This window comes from Grammomys surdaster, unplaced genomic scaffold (assembly GCF_004785775.1).
Source record: "Grammomys surdaster isolate TR1022 unplaced genomic scaffold, NIH_TR_1.0 100, whole genome shotgun sequence".
Taxonomy (NCBI): Eukaryota; Metazoa; Chordata; class Mammalia; order Rodentia; family Muridae; genus Grammomys; species Grammomys surdaster.
In genome coordinates this window covers 665,451-688,922 of record NW_021604579.1, presented here as the reverse complement: position 1 = coordinate 688,922, position 23,472 = coordinate 665,451, and the positions used below count along the sequence as shown (strand labels likewise).

The following is a 23,472-nucleotide window of genomic DNA, read 5'->3' as shown; positions in this document are numbered from 1 at the left end:
ACACACACACACACACACACACACACACACACACACACACACACACACACACACACGGTGGGGGGGAACTACATTTACTAGAAAGGACATACAGCTAGGTAGTTCAGCTGCCAAGAGATTCAACAAGGATCCTCGAGGTCATACCTTGCAATGCCTCTCCAACTATCATTCCAGGGAACACCAAGATTTCTTGCCATAAGGCTGAGACGATCCCACTAACCACCCGCTTCTAATGTTCAAGTAAGGGCAATCCTGTAAAACAAAGCCACATCATGCCCTAAGCCTTAATAGTCCTACCACACCCAAGTAAAAGTCTAAATCTCCCTATCCTCAAGGTATTGAGGGTCAAACCCAGGACCTTGTGCATCCTAGGCCAAGTACTCTAATTGAGCCACATCCCAGCCCCCGAAGCCTGAATTCTCATACTGGCACAGTCGGTCCAACAAAGCCTGTCCTTTGCCGGGCGGTGGTGGCGCACGCCTTTAATCCCAGCACTTGGGAGGCAGAGGCAGGCGGATTTCTGAGTTCGAGGCCAGCCTGGTCTACAGAGTGAGTTCCAGGACAGCCAGGGCTACACAGAGAAACTCTGTCTCGAAAAACCAAACCAAAAAAAAAAAAAAAAAAAGAAAAAACCAAAAAAACAAAAAAAAGCCTGTCCTTTATGTTTCATCTCCCAATCTTTCTCCCATTTACCATTCCCACCCTTTGGCCTTCTGGTGCTGCTTATTTGTTTCAAAGCCTTTATTATTCCTATAGTTCCCTTTTCCTAAGATGGTCTCTTGCCCTCTGATACCTACAGTACCATCACTGGGCTTCCATTATAATTTTCTTCTAAAAACACACACACACACCTACTGATAAGGTCTAGCTATAGTGTAAGATTAACAGTAATTAACACAACAGCTATGACAATACATTGTATGCAGAGTTTGCACTGTGGCTCAATTGATAAGAGCTTGTTTAGCATGAGCAAGGCTCTGGTTTCAATGCCAAGTATCATATAAACGTGGTGGCACATTCTGGCCTGTAATTCCAGTACTCAAGAGGTGCAGACAGGAAGATCAAGGTTATCCTCAACTACCCAGTGGGTTTGAGACCTGCCTGGGATACATGAGACCATATGTTAAGAGGAAGTTTCTCCTCAGCAACTTGACAAAGGTTATTAGTATTTCTGCAACAGCCAGAAAGTAAAACTACTGGGAGCAGGGACTACTTACTGTTACCTGAAATTGAGGATCAGATGTGAGCTGACTCCAACGGGGCAGTTATCTGCTCACTGGTATAGGCAATCCTGGTGTCGTCAGCTTCAGAATACACAGGGGTATCTCCCAATTGATCTGGATGACAGAGGACCCAGAGGGCAGCCAGAACAATAAAAAGCAAGCCCAAGACAATTTGAGGTAGCAGCAATGGAGAAGGAATAATTCCAAATGTTGCTTCTGAGGGCACATCAGCAAGAACTGGAGACAGACACGCTGGAGAGGCAGGAGGCAGCCATGAGTGGTGCTGATGCCACTCAAACTCAGGGCTGTTCACAGGTCCATGGATGGCACTGTTTCTGGAGGTGATCAACACAGCTGCATAATGTATGACGCACAAATCACATCAAACCCAACACCAGGATGTAAATCTGCATTGGCAATTTTTAATGTCTCACTTGTGCAGAACTGAAAAGTTTTTAAAGGCACAGAAGGAAGGAAAGGCAGTTATCTGAGCATGAAGTCACAGGAAAGGATGCTGGAGAGAAGCCGTGGGCTGCTCTGCGTAGCTGTAGGAAATGATAATGCAGTGCTGAATGAGAGCTGACACTATTATGGTCCGTGTGAAGGCATCGCTCACAGTCAGCAGAGTGCAGATACCATAGTGTACAGTTGGTCACACTGTGGAGTGAATGCCCAGAGGTGCTTGCTGCCAGTGACGGGGAGCGGCAGGCACAGCATGATTCCCATTCAGGATGTGGACAGACATCTGAAGCAGTCAAGCACATACCTTTTCCCACTAGAAATCTTTTGTGATGCTTTCTCTGCAAGTAAACATCTGCCGGCCTACCAAGAATTATAATTTTAAAAAATGGAATCTGGTCTAATTATGATTTGTGAATAAAAAATTACAAAAATAAAAGCAGAGACTTCTGTCCTTGAAAAAAGATAGAAAACTATATTTTCCTGTAATCAGAGAATCATGAATATTTTACCTTTATGTCTTTTAAAATGTTATCTCTTCTTTTTTTTTTTATATTCTGCCATAGTTAACATTGGGAGATGCATACAATATGGCAACTTCTGCTGAGTAAAAGGATGTACTATTATTTACTGGAAAAAAATGAATGAGAAAAGGCTAGTTTATTCCTAATAAGGTCAGTGGAAGGAAGGATAAGAACAGAGAATGACTTTTACTCCCCACCTCCTTTGAGACAGTCTCACTGCATAGCCCTGGCTGGCCTGGAATTGCTATGTAGACCAGGCTTGGCCGCAGCTCATAGGTCCATCTGCCTCTGCCTCAATTGCTGAGACTAAATGTAAGCCTGGTTTAAAATTAAGCCCTTCTTAAAGCAAACCCCAACCTAATGATTTAAAAGGTTTCTAATTTCAAGCACTATTAATAATTCCTAAGCTGTATGTGGTGGCTCACACCTGCAAGCCCAAACATTCGGAAGACTGAGGCAGGAGGCCTGATACGGGTTCTAGGCCACCTCTCACTAAAGAATGAGGCCAGCAAAGACTAGAGTGAGACTATGTCAAAAAAAAAAAAAAAAAGAAGAAGAAGGGAGAGAAGGAGGAGGAAGGGGATTCCTGATTTGTGTGGCAAGAAAGGGAACAGAAAGCTTTGCAACTACAACAGTATAGCATGCCTAACAATCATTTCAGTAGCATTAGTCTTACTCATTTTTCCTTTTCTTTCTTATTTAAAACACTGATTGGCCAGGTTAAATCATAACAGCATGAAGGTAAAAATGGATTCCATGTAGGTACAAGCACGATGATCGGGACCACTCTTGGTCTCTGCCCGGCAGGAAGTGCTTGGAGGTGGTGTTCCACCTTTAAACATACGACCTAAACCCGCTGCGCAGACTCCACATAGTGCAGACATAAAACAAGTTGTGCATTTCCTTAAATCATTTTACAAACTGATGATAAATCAGATACTAGATAAAACTATGCTTTAAAAATATTAAGCCTCAAAATTTTATCCAGTGTTTTAAGAAATGGATTATTAAAATCATTTTTGAAATGAGATAGTAAATGTATTTAAATCTGGACTTTTATGTACGTAATCATTTTTCTTAAAAAATTAAAAACATCAAGAGCTGGAACATGCTGCCAGGACAGAAATAACCAGAAGTGTGTCCAGTCATGGGACCTGAGTGGCTCAGTCTTGTTTTGCGCTTTTCAGAGCCTGAAGCCTTTCTAGCAGCGGAGGGTGCGAATAGTGCCATGTTGAAAACAACCAGTCGGAAACTGGGAATCCCAGGTTATCTTTGTTCAGCTTGATCAAAGCAGAATATAAGTCTTTAGCCTTCCCAAGTTTCTTGGCAAAAGCGTCGGCTTGAAATTCAAATCTGCGGCTCAGGACTGTTAGGCAGAAAGACAGGATCTGCAGAAGGAAATCGAAGGTTTTAGCCGCCTGGTACCTTTGTTATCACTCAAGTCTTCATGAGTCAGGCTGTGGAGGAAGGCTGGTCAGGACATGAGAAAGGCAAGCCAAATCTAGGAGACAGTGACTTAGGGACTCAAGGTGGGGGACTGTCAAAGTGAGCTTCCCTCACCCCAAGTGATCAGACCAAAAGCAGGTACAGAGCTTATTAAATGGGGCTTCCGAGAACCTGGCATGTGCCAGCCAGGGGCACTACATGCTCTTCAGGAACCTCTCGCTTCTGCTCTACAGGTCAGGAGGGTGACGTTCAGAGGACTGGACGTTTCCGGAGGCCACAGGGCTGGAGGTTAGTGCTGAACAAGGTTGACTCCGAAGCCAGTGCACACCACAGTATCAATCAGACCTGTGCTCACTTCTGTCTCTGATATGCTTTGTCTGTTTTTCTGAGACTGGGTTTCATATAACCCAGGCCGACCTCAAACTCCTCATCCTTTGCCCCCATATCCCAACTGCTAGGCTAGGAACATAGGAATCTACTACCTCATCTGGAGTGCTTTTTCAAATATTTATTTATTTTGTATTTGTATTTTGCCTGGTGCCCAAAGAGGTCAGAAGGCTTCATGATCCTTTTGACCTGGAGTTACATTATAGATGGTTATGAGTCATCGCGTAGGTGCTGGGAACTGAGCCCAGGTCCTCTGCAAGGTCAGTGAGTGCTCTTAACCGAGCCATCACTGCAGTCCACAGGGTCACTTTTAATATTCTTGATCATTTATCTATCTTTAATACATCTTCTCTGAGCTACTCTAAAAAATATGACAGAACCTCTGACAATAGTTTCAGGTTTTGTTTTGTTACTGCCATGCTCTTTCTACATAGCTGGCCTCACACCCATGATCCTCCTCCTTCAGTCTCCCATATCAGAACTGAATGTTCTCCAAGTGGTTTTGGCAATATCTCAGAGTACGTTCATAATTTCTAAAGACCATTATGAGAGGGAAACTTTTCCTGGGAAAAATATACATTCTGAGGGATTAAAAAGTTTTTGTAAAAAGTGGATTTCTGAGTTTGAGGCCAGCCTGATCCACAGAGCAAGTTCCAGGACGCCCCAGGATTATACAGAGATACCTTGTCCTAAAAAATGGAAAGAGCTGGGCAGTGGTGGTGCACACCTTTACAGGAAGTACCTGACTCTGAAACACTGAGCTAGCCCTCCAATTGTTTTTGAAAGGGTAATCCCAGGAAAGTATGTCCCCTATTAGGTCCCTTAAACTCTGACACTGCTTACAAGACATCCAGGCTAAAATAACGAGTGCCTCTGAAATAAATCTCCCAGGCAACTCAAAGCTTAATAATCAGTTGTCAGTTCCTCTGTGGACTAACCACTCTAACACTCCGTATTTGTTTCAGTATTTATGAAGTGAAGCCAACTACTGAGTAAGGAGACAAACAAAACTAAACACTCTCTGAGCAGCCCAAGCGGACAGCAAGCGTGACGTTGTTCTCCCAGCCCTCAGCCCTCCTCCCTGCTTCAGCAGCTCTCCTCTACTGCAGGGGAGCTCCCTTGTGAGCTGGGCTGCCAGAGTTCCTAGGCACAGGCAGTTAAGTTAAAGAAAACTAAACATGGACTAATGGGGAAGCCACAGTGATCTTATTAGCCCAAAGGGGTAAGAAAACATTAGTTAAATAAACAAAATTTTTAAAATGCAAGGTGCTCGAGGATCGTTTACTGCATCTGAGATATAACAAAAAGCACTCTGTATCATTTTTAAAAAAATTGTTGATGATATTGAGACAGGGTTTCTCTATGTGGCTTTGGCTGTCCTGGAACTCACTCTAGACCAGGCTGGCCTCAAATGCAGAGATCCACTTACCTCTGCCTCCCAAGTGCTGGGATTAAAGGGTATAACACCACCACCCAGCTCCCCATCATGTTTAAGCAGAAACCTGCATAATGCATTTTATAAATACGTTCATCAAAAGTTAAAAAGTTTAATATTTAGGGACCGGAGAGATGGCTCAGCAGTTAACAGTATGTGCTGCTCTTCCAGGGGACCCAGGTCCCAGAAGCCATGCCAGGTGGCTCACAGCTGCCTATACCTCCAGATTTAGGAGAACTCACCAACTCTGGCCTCTGCTGGCACCTGCATTCACACGTACACACCACACACAAACATCATACACATAGTTTAAAATAATAAAAATAGATCTTAAAACAAAAAAACCCACAATAGTTTAATGTCTATAATTTAGAAATAATAAATACAGGTTCTCTGTTAGATTTAGTTTTTTGGACAACAATTTACAGCTACTTCTCTTATAACTTTTACCCTAGAGAGGTGGTTTTTAACCTGTGGATTGTGACCTCCTTTGGAGGCAACCCTTTTACAGAAGTTTCGTATCAGATATTCTCTCAGGTATTTATAATTCATAACATTAGCAAAACTACAGTCATGGAGTAGCAACAAAAATAATTTTCTGGTTGGGGTCACCACAACATGAGGAACTGTATTAAAGGGTTGCAGCGTTAGAAAGGTTGAGAACCGCTGCCCTAGAACCTGTCTCAAGAATGAATGGAGGCTCCTCAAAATCACCAATATTATTTCTTGGCTTCATCTAAAGCCTTACCAAATGCCATGAGATTGTGCTCTAAAGTACAGTCTCATGAACACGTCTAGAACACGTGCAGGATCTGCTCCTGAATAGCTCACTAGTGAAATACTCACTTTTAGTTTTGTGGGTCCTGGAGGGAACTCTAGAGTTACTGTAAACAATCAGAGGAACAGTGTCACATAGCCTTCTCCAGTCTATCTGCCACCTACTCAGTTATAATTTGTCTTGTCCTCTCACACAGATTTTCACACCTACACTGGTGACCACATGGCTGAGGACATTTGAGCAGGTGACCTCCAGCTACTGCAGCTCTGAGGTACACATAACAAGGGTTTTATTGATTAGCTTCAATTCTCTATTTTTATCTCCTAATAGTACTATGAGCACTTAATTACTTAGTCTCAGGTTTCTCTGCTGCTTTTATTCTGTCCAATCTGTAAGTGAGGAACTAGAAGATTATAGAACTTTATTGATTCATTTTTACATTACCCTAAGGAATCTAGATTTGAAACAGGCAAAGCCCTATTATATGGTAGTTTTAAAAAGCATACATTACCTCATTGTAAGGTGAGAAAATAAATTGAAAGATGATCAAGAGTCCGATCAGAGTGGGTTGGCTGTCATAAAAACCAAAGGCAGCAAAAAGTTCCCTTCGACCAATTAATACAGCAAACAAGAAAAAACACAGGAAAGAATTCATCTAGAAAAGAGGGCACAGACACTGTATGTTACTATGATGCTAAGCAAGCTGTAGTGCATTTTCTTGATTAACGACTGATGTGGGCTCACTATAGATGGTGCCACCCTGGTCAGGTGGTCCTGGATTGTACAAGAAAGCAGGCTAAGCAAGCCATGAGGAGCAAGCCAGTAAGCAATGTTCCTCTATTTGAGGTTCTCAATTTTTTTTTTTTTTTTTTTTTTGGTTTTTCGAGACAGGGTTTCTCTGTATAGCCCGGGCTGTCCTGGAACTCACTCTGTAGACCAGGCTGGCCTCAAACTCAGAAATCCGCCTGCCTCTGCCTCCCGAGTGCTGGGATTAAAGGCATGCGCCACCGCCCGGCGAGGTTCTCAATTTAACGCTGCAATCCTTTAATATACTTACTTCTTCATGTTGTGGTGACCCCCCAACCACAAAATTATTTTGTTGCTATAGTTATTTTATAACTATAATTTTTCTACTGTTGTAAGTTGTAATAGAAATATCTGATATGTGACCCTCAAAGGTGTCAAGATCCACAGGTTGAGAACCACTGCAGATATATATATATATATAAAATACAACTTCCCAAGTTACTTTTGGTCATGGCATTTTATCACTGCAATAGAAACCATAACTAAGACTCAGAGGGTCTTGCTAGATATCCCATGCTGGCCTCACAATCATAATCCTCCTGTGTTAGGAGGCATTAAAAGCATACACCTTTAATCTTAAAATTTTATAGAATATATAGTAATATATATAATATATAATGTATAATAATTTTATATATAATAACATGTTATGCGAGCACCAGCTAAAGTGACAAAATGCTCACCATGGAAAAAGGTCTTAGGGATGGAGAGAGAGCTCAGCAGTTAAGAGCACTAGCTGTTCTTGCAGAGAACTTGGGTTCAGTTCTCAGCACCAGCATCACATGGGTCATAACCATCTTTAACTCCAGCTCCCTGCCCTCAAGTACACATACATATACAGACAAACATACCTATACTTGATAAATAATCAATTCTCTATTTTTATCTCCTAATAGTACTATGAGCACTTAATTACTTAGTCTCAGGTTTCTCTGCTGCTTTTATTCTGTCCAATCTGTACTTGCTGCCAAGCCTAAGTTCGACCCCCAGGACTCACGTGATGGAAGGAAGAGCCAGCTCCCTTAAGCTGTCCTCTGACCCTCCATACTTGCACCGTGGCATGTGTTCTTGTGGACACACATATACATAAACAAGAGAAGTAAAAAAAAAAAATTTTTTTTTTTTTGGCCTTCTGAGACAGGGTTTCTCTGTGTAGCCCTGACTGTCCTGGAACTCACCCTGTAGACCAGGCTGGCCTCGAACTCAGAAATCTGCCTTTTAAAACAAAATCTTTTTAAAAATTTTATTTTATAAAAGATTCTTTTAAAATCTTTAAAAAGTAGATACAAATATAGAAGCCATGCAGGGGTAGCACATGTCTTTAATCCCAGCACTCAAGAGGCAAAGGCCAATGGACCCCTGAGTTTGAGGCCAGCACAGTCTACGGAGTGAGTAAAAATGTCTAGTTTTTACACTTAGGATTTGGTTACTTTGTGTGCTTGTGTATGTGTTTTTGCAGCAGTGTATATGACATGGCAAGCATGTGGAGTCAGAAGGACAACCTGCGGGAGTGAGTTCTTGCCTTCTACCAGGTGGGTCCCAGGAATCAATCGAACATTGCCAGGCTTGGTGGCAAGTGACTCTGTGTGCTGAGCAACCTCACCAACTTTAAAGAGCACTTTAACATACAACGTGGCTTGTTTTGCTCCTTTGGCTTTCACGGCTCACGTGTCTGAGCAGCGGTGGAGTGACAGCAATGATGGCAACAGTGGTGAACACTAACGTGTACTCACCATGCTCCGACATCCCGAACTCCGTCCGGTAAGCCTCTTTACTTAAGTCCTAACCAGTACTGTGCTTTATTATTCAATGAAGAAATGGAGGCAGAGAGAAATTAAGGAATTGCCTCAGGGAACCACAAAGGAAAGTCAGGTAGCTTGGCCTCAAAGTTGTGATCCTCCTGCCTCAGCTTCCTGAATGCTGGGATTCCAAGCCTATGACCTCACTCCTGGCTCCAGGTCTGTCTTGACTCATTATTATATAATATCTCGGGCCTCTCATGCTTTTATGTACTTTTCTTTTTATGTAGCTCAGTTTGGCCTGGAAAGTGCTATATAGCTCAGAACGGCCTTCAGCTTCTAAAATTTTTTACTTCTCACCGGGCAGTGGTGGCACATGCTTTTAATCCCAGCACTTGGGAGGCAGAGGCAGGCAGATTTCTGAGTTCGAGGCCAGCCTGGTCTACAGGGTGAGTTCCAGGACAGTCAGGGCTACACAGAGAAACCCTGTCTCAGAAGGCCAAAAAAAAAAAAAAAATTTTTTTTTTTTTTTACTTCTCTTGTTTATGTATATGTGTGTCCACAAGAACACATGCCACGGTGCAAGTATGGAGGGTCAGAGGACAGCTTAAGGGAGCTGGCTCTTCCTTCCATCACGTGAGTCCTGGGGGTCGAACTTAGGCTTGGCAGCAAGTACCTTCAACTCTTGAGCTATTTTGCCAGCCCCATCAACCTGAGATCTTCCTGCCTGGGTTTCCTGAGCTCTTAGGTAAAGGACGGAGGATCGGGAGTTCAAGGTCATCTTTGGCTACATAGTGAGCACCAGGCCATCTGAACTACATGAGATCCGGTCTCAAACAAAACAAAACATAACTGTCATGCCAAACTTACCTGACTAATAATGATATTTTTTACTGTGTGTCCCAACTTCCAATGGCCCAGCTCATGGCCAAGTACAGCCAGTACCTCCTCATTTTTACATCCTTGTTTCTTACTCTGATCAAAGAAAAAAGGAAAACTGATTAATAACCTTTAATTCATTCATATCTTTAGCCTTGCTCCATCCAATTAAACAACCAGACTTTAGTGTAGAACTTCGCTTAACAGAGCATTCACTCCATGTGAGATATTTTGTTATGCCCCGAGAACAGAAACAGACAAGACAGGCTCCAACCTCACTAAGTTTAACACCCTAGACTAACTTCATTAGGAAAAAGAAATTGGAAAAAGCAGAGATCTTTATCAATAAGGTAAGGGTTAAACGAGTCATAATGAAACCACTTGGCAGCCAGCTCTAAACTCATTAGAAACCTCATCCTCACAGTATGTTCGGACATAGAAACTGCTCATGACAAGATCAAGTAACAGTTACGTATCATTCATTGGAAATGCTGACAGGAAGCACAGCACGGTGTTAGCAGCAGTTGATTGTACATGATAACCATGACTTGACTATTCTATTTATTTGACAGCTCCAATGCTGACACGGTACTAAGCTCTTGGGTGTTTTAGGCCTGGGGGATTAAAGGAAGACACAGACTCAGGTTATTCGTTATGAGAGAATATCAAAGCTTTTACTGAGTAGGTTCAATATATATACCAAGCCAGGGAAGGAAAAACACAAACTCAAGGAAAAACAGGAACTCAACTGGAGGGGCAATAGGATGTCAAGTGTAAATTCCCTTCCTGGGGCACCACCATGTCTACATCAGGATGTTTTGATTTTAGAGGAACCGCAGAATGTTACTTAGTAGACAGCAGCACACGGAAAGTCTCAGCCAGGGCATAGCAGTCCTTCGGGGTCCTACATTTATTTATTAATTTGTTTATTTATTTATTTTGGTTCTTTGAGACAGTGTTTCTGTGTGTATCTCTGGCTGTCTTATAATTCACTCTGTAGACAAGGCCAGACTCAGAGATCCACCTGCCTGTCTCTGCCTTGGAAGTACTGAGAGATTAAAAGTACACACCACCATCACTTGACAGCTTGACTACTTTATACCTTTCCTATTTTGCAAATGTCTACAAATATGCACTTCTCACTCAGGACTCAAAAACACACCAGTAGTGGCTATTTAAAAATAGAGCCTCAGGGTCTAGGGACATAGAGAGCCAGATGGTTGAGCACTTGCCACTGTGTACAAGGCTATGGTTCTAATTCCCAGCACCATGAAAAAAAAAAAAAGAGTAATAAAAACTGATTCCATGGGCAGTGGGGTGCACACCTTTAGTCCTAGCACTTGGGAGGCAGAGGCAGGTGGAATTCTTAGTTCGAGTCCGGCCTGGTCAGAGTGAGTTCCAAGACAGCCAGAGATACACAGAGAAACCCTGTCTCGAAGAAGAAAACCAAAAAAAAAAAAAAGACTCAGCCTTATGTTGGGCTAGAGAGATGGCTCAGCGGTTAAGAGCACTGACTGCTCTTCCAGAGGTCCTGAGTTCAATTCCCAGCAACCACACGGAGGCTCTCAACCATCTGTAATGGGATCCGATGCCCTCTCCTGCTGTGTCTAAAGAGAGTGACAGTGTACTCACATACATAAAATAAGTAAATAAATAAACCTTAAAAAAAAAAACTGATTCCAATGATAAGACAATGCAAGGAACAGAGGAGAAACAGGAAGGGTGAAAACAGCAACACGGGGTTCAGGACAGTGGGTGGGTATGATGGGGGCAGGAAGGTGGAGGGACAAATGGTAGCAAATTGAGCAGACAAAGCTGAGTCACAGGGTAGCAGTGGAGAATATGGAGAGGAAACAGATTTGCATTGCTTAACTTTCAAAAGACATGGGGACACTCCAAGCACCTCTAAATCTGGAGAGAAAGAGGAAGTTGCTAGAATAAGACCTGAGAGACAGAGAAGTGGCTCAGTACGCAAAGGTGCTTGTGCCAAGCCTTACAACACAGATGCACACAACGAACGTAAAAAAATCAATTATGAAATATTGGCTGAGCAGGTAAAGGTGCCTGCTGCCAAGGCTGGTGAGCTGAGTCTGCTCCTCAGGACTCACAGGGTAGGAGAGAGTCAGCTCCTAAAAGTGACCCTCTGACTGCCACGTGTGTGGAAAGGTGCGCGAGCGCCCAGCGCACACATCACACAATAACATAATAATAACAACAAAACTTTTATTTAAAGAAAAGAAACTTAACATTCAAGTAATGTATCTCTAAAGTAAGAGAACAGAAAAAAAAATGGAGCAGCCCAGGGAATACAGAAGATGAAAATCTTCACAAGGGGCCAATAGTCTAAAACCCCTCAGGGATCTTCAAGATAAGGTCAGTGCAGTGGACTAGAGAGATGGCTGCTCTTCTAGAGGACTGGGGTTCAATTCCAGTAGCCTCATGGCAGCTTACAACTGTCTGTAATTCTAGTCCCAGAGGATCTGATGCGCTCTTTTGGCATTTTCAGGTACCATCTGGTACACATACAGATATGCAGGCCAAACACCTATACATATAGAGGGGCTTTTGTTTTGTTGTTGTTAGTTTGGTTTGCTTTTAAATCAGTGACAAATTATAATAAAAATCACCAAATACTTCAGAAAACAAGTCAGGACAGTGAGAGCAGAAACAACAAAGAATAGCATTAGTGCTGTAAGAATCTGTGTAATGGGATTATCAGATTCAGAATACAAAATAAGCGTGCTTTATAGAAATAAGGAGACAGGACCTAAAGAATCTCTCTCTCACCAGCTAGGCAGTGGTACTACATACCTTTAATCTCAGTACTCAGAAGGCAGAGGCAGGTGGATCTCTGAGCTTGAGGACAGCTCAAGGGGCTACACAGAGAACACAGAGAAAACAAACAAACAAACAAACAACAAAGAGGATAGAGGCTTGGCATGATGGTGCTCACTTTAATCATAACACTGGGTAGGTAGAGGCAGAGAGGCAGATGAATTTCTGTCAGCTAGAGGCCAGCCTGCTCTACAAAGTGAGTTCTAGGGCTATATGTAGATAACCTGTCTCCAAACAAACAAACCCAAAATCAAATCAAACCAAACCAAACCAAACCCCAAAAGACAAAAGACAAAGATATGGAAGATGAATAAGGAACACAGCTGGGTTGAGAATGTGGTAGAGCATTTGCTTTGCATGGGTGAGTTGACTGTGGTTCACTTCCCAGCATGGGGATGAGAGACAGCATGACACACAGAATGGGTGAGCATCAAAGCCTCACCAACGTGGCATGCAACAAGAAACATGGGTCATTTGCCACCAAAAAGAAGGCTCGATGATTTACTGAGGACTGTTAGAAAGAACTGGATTTACTTTTCCTTCCACATTAATGTCACATAAAAGAACAAGGAAAACACCCACACCATTTATATAGTACACTTCTTTTCATAAAACTCATACCTTGCCTCACTGGATCCTTAACAATACTGTACTGGGAACAAATGGAGCATCTTTACTTCAGAGAAAAAGAAAAGGAAAATGAGAAACCAATATCTTATGGAGGGGCTGTGCTGTACTCCCAGCACTTGGTGGAAGGAAGAACCAGAAGTTTAAGGCCACATGAGGTACCTGTCACCCTAGGCCACAAGAGATCCCTGTCACCCTAGGCTACATGAGGTCCCTGTCTCAAAACAAAACAGAAAATCTTGCTCAATCTGATAAGCCCCCAGAAAAATTCTAACTAGTTCACATGTTCTTCTCAGAAAACAGCATGCCTATCAGAATCTACAGGAATGCCTGAGTGTTAAGACGAGTGCAATTAAGGGTACCTGGGCTTCAAGGGCTCTGTCACCTCTACTCACAGGGCTATTGGGATGGAATATGTCATATGTCATGCATAGAACTTATATCTAAAACTTATATAAACATAGGTGCACATGTGTGTGTGTGTGTGTGTGTGTGTGTGTGTGCAGGCTCTTCAAAGAGGCAACAGAAGGCAGGTCTCACTTAGCACACTTCAAAGGAGTACTCAATAATTGTGTTTTACTTTTGTTCTGCTGAGGACTGAATCCAGGGCCATGACAAGCTAGGCAAGTATTCTATCTGAGCATGTCTGTAGCCAAATAAAGCTGTTTTCAAAGACACCAAACGTCTGCATTCTCCTTCCACTGCTGCAACACCGGGATCGCTTGCAGTGTGTAAATTAACTATAATGTCATACAGTCTGTTCTGGGCACTCCTTAAGCAGGTTCCCTGCTGAACCTGCAGGACTCTAAGGGTTACTGAGTTACTCTTTCACACCTTCAATTTTCCTGTCTGTGAAATGACATTAAGACCTTGTCCCAACTTTGACTCCTATGATACTATTGGTTAAATCTAAGTGGCTTTTATTCTAAAATCCTAGCTGGCAAGAAAATTCCACTTAAAATGAATATTAAAAGCTGGGTAGGACAGCTCATTGCCTAAGTTAACACTCAGGAGCCTGGAGCAGGAAGGTCCCAAATTTGAAGCCAGACTAGGCTGTATAGTAAGGTCCAGGACAATATGGGCCACACACATCATGCCACTGTGTGTGTGTGTGTGTGTGCGTGTGCGTTCATATTCACATGCCTGTGGCGCACATAAATGTGCAGGTGTGCACCCTAACCTTGAGACAAGGCCTCTCAATGAACTGGAAGCTCAGTTGTGGCTGTCAGTAGGGCCTGCCTCTACACCTTCATGCCTGGCTGTTTGCATGGGTGCCAGGGATTCGAATTCAGGTCCTCAAGTTTGTAGAACAGCTGCTCTTACCCACTGGAGCACCTTCCCAGTCCTTCAATATTGTCTTACTGAAAAGGAATTTTGAGATCAATGGTATAGCAGAGAGCCTTGGTTCAGATACGGGTAGTTAAAATTGTAGGTCAGCTAGCTTGCTAACCCAAGGCCGTCACAGGGGATGCAGAGCTGGAGAAACAAAAGCCCACTGAGTGTTCCTGGAATCTGTTCCTGTGGTGTCTGACTTAGCCTCCTCTGGAAAAACTCCCACCGAAGGTCCCAATGACTTGTGAATTAAATTCAGCCAGACGGTCTGTTGGCTCAGATAAACATTCACACTGGGTCCCAAGGCCACAGGGACCAGAGATTGTTCCCACGAGATTTGTCAAACCTTTGCCCGAGATCTGCTTACATACATTACAGACATTTGAAACAACCAATTGTGTGTGACTACCCACAACACCCTCCCTCCCCCCAGCCTTTGCCTATATTAACCCTAAGCTTTTGGGCCTCAACGTCGATACCTCTACCTCCTGTGTGAGGCACGTATCGGCCCGAAGCTTCGATGATAAAGTACCTGACTCATGTGATTGCAACAAGACGGTCTCAGGAGTGTCTTTGGGGTCGCGTCCTTTCTGAGTCTCCCCTTGGGGAGTCTTTCATTACAAACAAGTCAACCAACCAACCAACCCACCCACCCACCCAAGGGCTGGACTCAACAGTTAAGAGCATTTGTTGCTCTTAAAGAGGGCCCAGGTTTGATTCCCAGCACATGGTGACTCAAAAATCATACATAACCCCAGTTCCAGGATATCTGATGCCTTCTTCTGCCCTCTCCAGGCACCAATCATGCACATGGTACATATTCATACATGTAGGCAAAATACACACACACACACACACACACAAAAATAAATAAATAAATAAATAAATAAATAAATAAATAAAATAAAGCAAAACCAACCAACCAACCAAACAAACAAAAACACACAGATGGCTTAGGAGTTAAGAGTGCTTTCTGCTCTTCCAGAGAATTTGGGTTTGGTTCTCAATACCCATGTCAGGTGGCTCATGGTCGCCTCTAAGTCCGGCTGCAGAGGACTCAGACACTTCTCTCTGGACTATGAACTTACCCACACACAATGCTCTTACACATAAAAATAAATTAGCCTTTTAAAAATTCAAGGGCACTGGGCTGGAAAGATGGCTCTGTGTTAGAGGCAATGGATCCTCTTTCAGAGGACCTGGATTCAACTCTCAGCACTCACATGATAGCTCAAAATTGTAATTCTAGTTCCAGGATATCTGATACCCTCATACAGACATACATGCAGGCAAAACATCAATGTCCATAAAATAACAATAAAAATTATTTTTAAAAATTCAAAGGCATTAACCCCTTTACTATACCATTTAACTCTTGTACAGAAGCTGTCTCATCTAGATATTCACAACAGGTACAGGCACCTTACCAATAATCCCTTTAAAATGAAAATAATGCTTAAATGGCAATCAATATTTTTAAGAACTTAAAAGAAAAAGCACAAGAGATTTCAAGGGCATTTTAACTTCAACTGAGAACTCTGAAAGGTGAGTACACCAACACAAGCATCTCTCAAACACGAGGGAACTTGAATCATTCTAGTCCTGCCTCAGTCCCATCCAAGAACACCTGGTGCCATCTGGGGAGCGTTCTGGTTGTAATACATGAGTACATAAAAGAGCTGTCACTGGTTTCAAGTGGAGATAAGCCAGCAAGGCTGCCAAATATCACAACAAGATACTATCCAGTCCAATAATGCCAAGGTTGAGAAACGCTGCCAGTCTTATCTTTGCCTGAAGGAATGTGAAGTTCAGAAAGCTTAAATCACGTGTCCAGAGCTATATAGCTGGTGAGAGTGAATAGAGATCTATTATCATCACATGGGGCCAGACCAAGGGCATATGTAATTCCACATACAAATACCAGGGGTTATTTCTGAAGATTATTATTATTTCTTGCTACCCCCTCTCATCCATTTATTCTTACATTTTAAATTTGACTAGTCAGCATTAGCTGACCTCATCCAGCAATGTTTTTAGACTCTCAGGTCTAATTTAAGAAAAGTTTTCTTGGGGCTGGGTGTGGTGGCACAGGCCTTTAATACCAGCACTTGAAAGGCAGAGACAGGTGGATCTCTGAGTTCGAGGCCAGCCTCATCTATACAGTGAGTTTCTGGGCATCCAGGGCTATGTATAAGAGACTCTGTCTTAAAAACAAACAAACAAACAAACAAATTAATAAACAAGAATGTTTTCTTGGGCTGGTGAGATAGCTCGGTGGGTAAAAAGATCTTTGTCAACAAGTCTGGTGACCTGCATTTAATCCCCGGAACTCAAGAAAAGGTGGAAGTAGAGAACTGGTGGCACAGAATTGTTCTCTGATCTCTAGACATGTGCAATGGTATGTACATATGCACTCACATGAGTGTTCATATACACACAAAATAAAAAAAAAGAAAGAAATGCCTTCTCTTATATTCCCCATTATCTTGTATCCATAGCTGCCTAGTATCAGAGTGAAGTTTGTGTGACTATTCCCCCTTTACACTGTAAGCTTATAAAGACTAGATTTCTTGGGCTGGAGAGATGGCTCAGTGGTTAAGAGCACTGACTGCTCTTCCAGAGATCCTGAGTTCAATTCCCAGCAACCACATGGTAGTTCACAACCATCTAGGATCTGATACCCACTTCTGGTGTATCTAAAGAGAGAGACAGTGTACTCACATACATTAAATAAATAAATAAATAAATAAATAAATAAATAAATAAATAAATTAGACTTCTCTTCTAAGCCCAGTACTCTCCTGAGTGCTGGGATTAGAGGTGTGAGCCATCATGACTTGTGCCTTGAACATGTTAGGCAAGCACTTTACCAACAGACCACATTCCCACTCCCTACTTTTGTACACTTTTGACAGGCCTGGCACTTTCTTTGTAGACCAGGCTAGCCTCGAATCACTTGTCTCTGCCTCCTGGGTTCTGGGATTAAATTAAGGCACAGACCACCTTCCCATGACTTCTTTTGTATTTTTAATGCCAAGCAAAGCAGTTCAGTAGAAAGCATATATTTCATAAGTGTTAAAACCAAATAAAACTAATTCAAAGCCGGGCGGTGGTGGCGCACGCCTTTAATCCCAGCACTTGGGAGGCAGAGGCAGGCGGATTTCTGAGTTCAAGAGTTCGAGGCTAGCCTGGTCTACAGAGTGAGTTCCAGGACAGCCAGAGCTACACAGAGAAACCCTGTCTCGAAAAAACAAAAAACAAAAAACAAAAAACAAAAAAAACTAATTCAATTACATAATGTACCCAAGGATCCTCATTGACTAAATGACAGGACCAAGTCTCAACTATGTCCACTGCCAAAGGAAAGCCTAGAAAGCCTATTAACTGGTATGTCTCAGTTACACTAACAACTAAATGTTTATTTCCTTATTTTTGTCTGGAGAAAGTCTTTGATCATAAACATGAAAGGAATATGGGTCAGTGAGATGGTTCATCAGGTACAGGTTAGGGGTAACAGGCCCCTAGACCTGAACATAACTGGCTCCATAAAACTCAGCACATAGACACCACTTGCTCCCCCGCCCCCCCCCCCAAAAAAAAAAAAAAGAAAGGAAGGAAGGAAAGAAGAAAGGAAGGAAGGAAGGAAGGAAGGAAGGAAGGAAGGAAGGAAGAAGACAAAGGCCTGATCCATCAAATCCCACAGTTATGGAAAGTCTCTAAATGTACTACCCTTGCTTTTTTGCTTCTGCAGTTCCACTTCTGACTAACTGTTCTTGTTAGCTGAAGCATGTCAACTCAGATATGGTTTTTGTGCTTAAAAGTTCACCCTAAGACAGACTACATTGCTGGGCAGTGGTGACGCATGCCTTTAATACCAGCACCTGGGAAGCAGAGGCAGGCAGATTTCTGAGTTCGAGGCCAGCCTCTTCTACAGAGTGAGTTCCAAAACAGCCAGGGCTATACAGAGAAATCCTGTCTTGGGAAAAAAAAAGAAAAAAGAAAAAAAGAAAGGCTACATTGGGGCTCTGGTGATTACACTGAGTAGTTGTCAGCTGCTACAAAGACTTTTAATGCTTAAACCTGTGTCTGAGTAGTCTTCCCAGGTGAATACACCACAACTGTCACCAATCCTGACTAGCTGAGTATAGTCCCCAGGACTGATAGTGGTAAGAGAGAATCAACTCCTACAAGTTATCCTTCTGATTTCCATTTTTACCATGGTGTACACACACAGACACACACACACAAACACACAGACACACACACACACAAGTGCACACAAAAAGCTACTACAGTAATATTTTTAAAAATAAGATTTTCCAGTTTTAATATGTACATCTTATGAAAGCTTGTAAGGTAGTTCAGCATGTGGTAATGGCAGACATTTCTCACAAATAGTAGAACTTTAAGAGTTGCAGTATTTGTACTTGGTGTTCTCTGTGAGGTCCACGTACAGCATGGAAACTCGTATTATTATGATCTATCAAAGTAACTATGAATAAACACTAAGTCAAAGGCTCTGAGGAAAGAAGAACTCACTTTCACTTTGGCCTTTACTTCTTCGCTGTCCCCTTCTCCTTCATTGCGGGGTTCCACGCCAGGCTCTTCCTGGTTGTCTTTGTTTGGTACAGAGTACTCCTCAAGTAGAGTGTCAAACAAAACTATTCTCTTGTTCTTGAAGAAGCCATAAAAGTAAGCATTGCTGTGAGAGGACCGCTTAGATCCTATGGAAGACAGGCCAAAGTAGGAAGCAGAGTTAAAACACCAGGGGTCCTTTGGAACTAGCGGGAAGGGCATTAACACTGAAAGACTGTATTAATACAAATTATTAGCAGCAGGGGAGGCTGTCACCCCGCTCCACTTACACTCCCTGCTATGTAGCAATAGTAAAGTCAGCCAAACTCCCCAGAGAATTTAACAAGAGAAAAATCTCACCACAGTGTAGTGAAGAATACAAAATGCCACACACATATATATGGTTATATTATTAAAAGATGTACATGTATACAGAAAGGCATAAGCCAAGTCTATGAGAAAAAAAATACCAAAGTAAGGAAATGCAGTTCATGGGAACCTAGAAGTATGGATTTTGTCTCTGTTCCAAGTTTTCTTTTTAAAAAAGAAGACACCTGTTATCAGAAAAAGCTCTGTTAAGACCAGAAGACAATATTATCTAAACTTTTAAGAGAAGCCGAGAGTTCCTGAACTGTGGTTGATATTACTCTCTATGTTATGTATTTCTCCAATTTCCAAATGTTCTTCCTTGTGCAGTATAAGGATGGGCCAATTACCAGCAGTCACATGGTGACTCAACCAATTATAACTCCAGCTGCAATGGATCGAGGGCTCCATCGCCCTCTTCTGACCTCCGAGAGTATCAAGCACACATGTGGTACACAAGCATCCATTTGAACAAAACATTCATATACATAAAATAAAAATAAATAAATCTAAAACAACCCATAAAAATCTTTTAAAAGAAAAGGAACTCACAAGTTGTGGCTCCTTCTTTTACCCAACAAGACCACCTTAGTTCCTCCCAAACGTGAGACAGACCTTGGTCTGTTCGGACTTCTCCTGCTGTACCTGAATTGTGAGCATATAGACAAAGCTTCAACATCCCCATCTAAGATCTTGGGAATCTCACTTTAAGCAGTTTCCTTCAGGATCACCTTTAGGCTAAATGGATCTGCCTGCTTCTCAATGTAGTCAGTGCTATCAACATGAACAAGCCCAGTTCATACTAGTTGTAAGCTGACACTCAGAATGTCCATTAGGGGCTTTCATATGTTCCATTAGCTATCTTGCAGTCCTGTCTCAGACCTGGGAAACAGTCCTGTGTGTAGTGCAAAACCAGTTGCTGTATGAGGGGTTTCCAACAATGAAGCAATAGAAGCCCCGGGATAGATCTTCCTTGTATTCTATAAGAAATTTAAAAATTAAATTAATTAATGTGTGTGTGTGTGTGTGTGTGTGTGTGTGTGTGTGTGTGTTGGGGGGGGGAGATCAGAGACCAGATGACGGTATCAGAGAACTTGGAGCTACAGATACACGTGTTTGTGGGACTTCCTACCTACTAGGGAGGTACTCAGATCAAAACCTACTCCTCATGGTTTCAAGGCAAGCACTCTTAACTTCGGATCCAACTCTCCAGGCTAGATTATTTATTTCCGTGTGTATGTATGCATATACCTTGGCTCATGTGTAGATCAGAGGACAACCTGCAGGAACTGGTTCTCTCTTCCTACCACGTGAGTTCTCGGGTTCAGCACAGTCCTTAGACTGTGGCAAGTGCCTCTATTCACTGGACCACTTTCCACCCATTATTTGGTGTTTTATAAGAGGTGAAAGTTTTCATGAATGTGTATAGACACGTGTGAGTGCCTGTAGAGGCCAAAAGAGGGCAAAGGATCCCAGAGGGCCAGAGTTACAGGTGGTTGTGAGCAACACAGTATGAGTGCTGGGAACCAAACTCTGGGCCTCTGGAAGAGCACCAAATGTCCTTAACTGATGAGCCTTCTCTTCAAGCACCTAGATGCTTATATCTTTATGCCTCTTCTCCTGTCCATTACTGAATCTTCTTTCAGAGCTCAGGGACTTTCACAAAGTGAAGATCTTATGAGACTACTTCTCATTTGGGAAACTTACGAGCCAGGTATGTGCTTCCTTAAGAATCCCTGGCAACTAGCCCCATGCACCAGCTTAGTGGGTGAGATGTAGCCCTGGAAATTCTGAATAGTCAGAGTCACATAAAGAAGCAAAACAGTTAAGAATCCATTCTGCAACTGCCAGTGGCAGGGATGTTAGGGTTTTACTAAAAACAATACAAACCAAACACCTCCCCCCAAAACAAACAAAATAAAATACTAATTTAATTATTTTTAGATATATTTGTATGTATGGGTGTGCACTATGCTTGTGTCTGGTGCCTATAAGGCCAGAAGAGGGTGACAGACCCCCCAGTACTAGAGTAATAATTGTTCATCATCACACTGATACTGGGCACTGAATTTGGGTCCTTTAAAAGAGCATCAAATGCTCTTAACCACTAAACTATCTATCCAGCCCCCACTACTTTTTAAAAAATATATTTGTATGTTTGTGTGTATAGATACACATATGTGTGCACATGTATATATGTACATGTGTGCTGGAGAGAGCATACCATGACAGGGACTGCCTGCAGCAGGCCAGGGTGGAGACATCTCAGAAGCCAGCGGCAGCTCCTTGTAAAGAGGATGGCATCTGGGACCCTGAGGAGCAGGACACGCGTCCCTCCAGGGGACCCGCCATCTGAAATAAGGGACTGCATAATTATTCTATTATATCTGACTTTCCTACTTCTTTCTCCTTCTGCTCTGGTGAATTCTGTGAAACTAGTTGTTCCTTGATGTAATGATTTTTAAACAACTAAAAATTGAGGCACAGGGGCACAGCACAGCACAGTCCTAATGGCCCAGGTGCATGCTGTGTACTCTCATCTTGGAAACAATGTAATAACTGCACAATGGTAATGCTTGACTTGCAAAGAAAGTTTGAATAAATTATTAGAAAATGAGGGGGCTGGAGAGATGGCTCAGAGGTTAAGAGAACTGACTGCACTTCCAGAAGTCCTGAGTTCAAATCCCAGCAACCACATGGTGGCTCACAACCATCTGTAATGAGATCTGATGCCCTCTTCTGGTGTGTCTGAAGACAGCTACAGTGTATTCATATATAATAAATAAATAAATCTTTAAAAAAAAAATTATTAGAAAATGAAATAGAGCCAACATTGGGACCCTGAGAAAGGGAAAAACTATTGAAGCTATGAAATAAGTTTTGCACAACATTTGAGAGCGGTTCCTGGATAAGAAAGTATAGAATGCATAACATTATATAGTAGTAAAACTAAGTCAAAACACTGGTACTCTTAGGAGAGTCATTGTGTGCAATGTGCAGAAGCAGAAAGCTAGCAGAACTGCTGAGTTAAGGGTTAACTTGATTCTTTCTGGCCTCTGCCTGGCAGCTTTGCCCGTGTCATTTATCATTAGAGCTTCACAAGAAAATTCATGGTAGCTGACCTTGGAGCTCTGAGCTCTTAAGTATAATAAGTCAAAAGTTAAAGTGTGAATAATGATAAATTTGCAATTATTACTATTTTGGCCACAGACCTGGGAAAAGGGGAAGCTTGGAACTTTGGGGAACAATTGTAACTCTTGATTCTTTGTGGTATGTGGTTATTCTTTTGAATCTGATTTGGCGATGATTATACAATGTCTTTTTTTCACCTGCCTTTGGAGTATCAATAAAAGACTGGGGCAAGAGAAAGGTGAGAGAGCAAGTGGAGAGAGAGAATGTGAAAAGTGAGTAGAGAGAACATGAAAAGAGTGTATGGAGAAAGTGTGTGTGAGTGAGGGGAGAGTGCATGTGGTGTGTGTGAGGTATGTGCGAGGAGTGTGTTAGTGTGAGTGAAAGGGGAATACACAGAGATTAAGTGATATAAGCCTTGAATACAGGATTCTACAGTGGCAACAATGTAACCTCCCCATCCATACTGGCTCCACTCGATGATTCTGAACCCACAGCCACCCATCTAAAAGTCCATTTCTTAAGGTTGGTAAACAGCTTTCTGGAGATTTTGTGGTTATCAATAAGAAATTCCTCTGCTTAACTCACTACCTCTTGCAGAGCTATGACTAAGATGGTGTTTAAAGTCATTTCAATACTAACACAGACATGAGAACTCTTAGTTCCTTATGAATCTACTCTTCTTTCAACTCTCAACAAGCTGCCATTTATGACTGTCCACATCAAATCCAGGCTGCTAGTTGTCCTTAATGTCTCTTCCTCATTTCCCTATTTGTAATCGATTAGCAAATGGCACCAACGTTTTCCCTTCATCAACTATTATTCAAGTCTAAGACAAAACAAAAGGAACCATACACCCCCCCCACCCCATCTAACCTGGACTACCCAGACAGCCATCTAACCTGGACTGCCCAGACAGCCATCTAACCTG

General features: G+C 42.4%; 1 protein-coding gene across 1 annotated transcript in view; it reads right to left on the bottom strand.

Moving 5' to 3' along the window:
- Positions 1–1,623: 1,623 nt before the first annotated feature.
- The window catches only part of Zmpste24 (zinc metallopeptidase STE24), a 42,262-nt gene continuing 20,413 nt past the window's right edge, over positions 1,624–23,472 (bottom strand). The window contains exons 7-10 of the mRNA XM_028786090.1: positions 19,011–19,195; positions 9,669–9,773; positions 6,764–6,907; positions 1,624–3,594 (exon numbers count right to left, since the gene is read on the bottom strand). Coding sequence (XP_028641923.1) covers positions 3,370–3,594; positions 6,764–6,907; positions 9,669–9,773; positions 19,011–19,195 — 659 coding nt within the window. The 3' untranslated portion in view covers positions 1,624–3,369. The remainder of the gene's footprint in view (positions 3,595–6,763; positions 6,908–9,668; positions 9,774–19,010; positions 19,196–23,472) is intronic.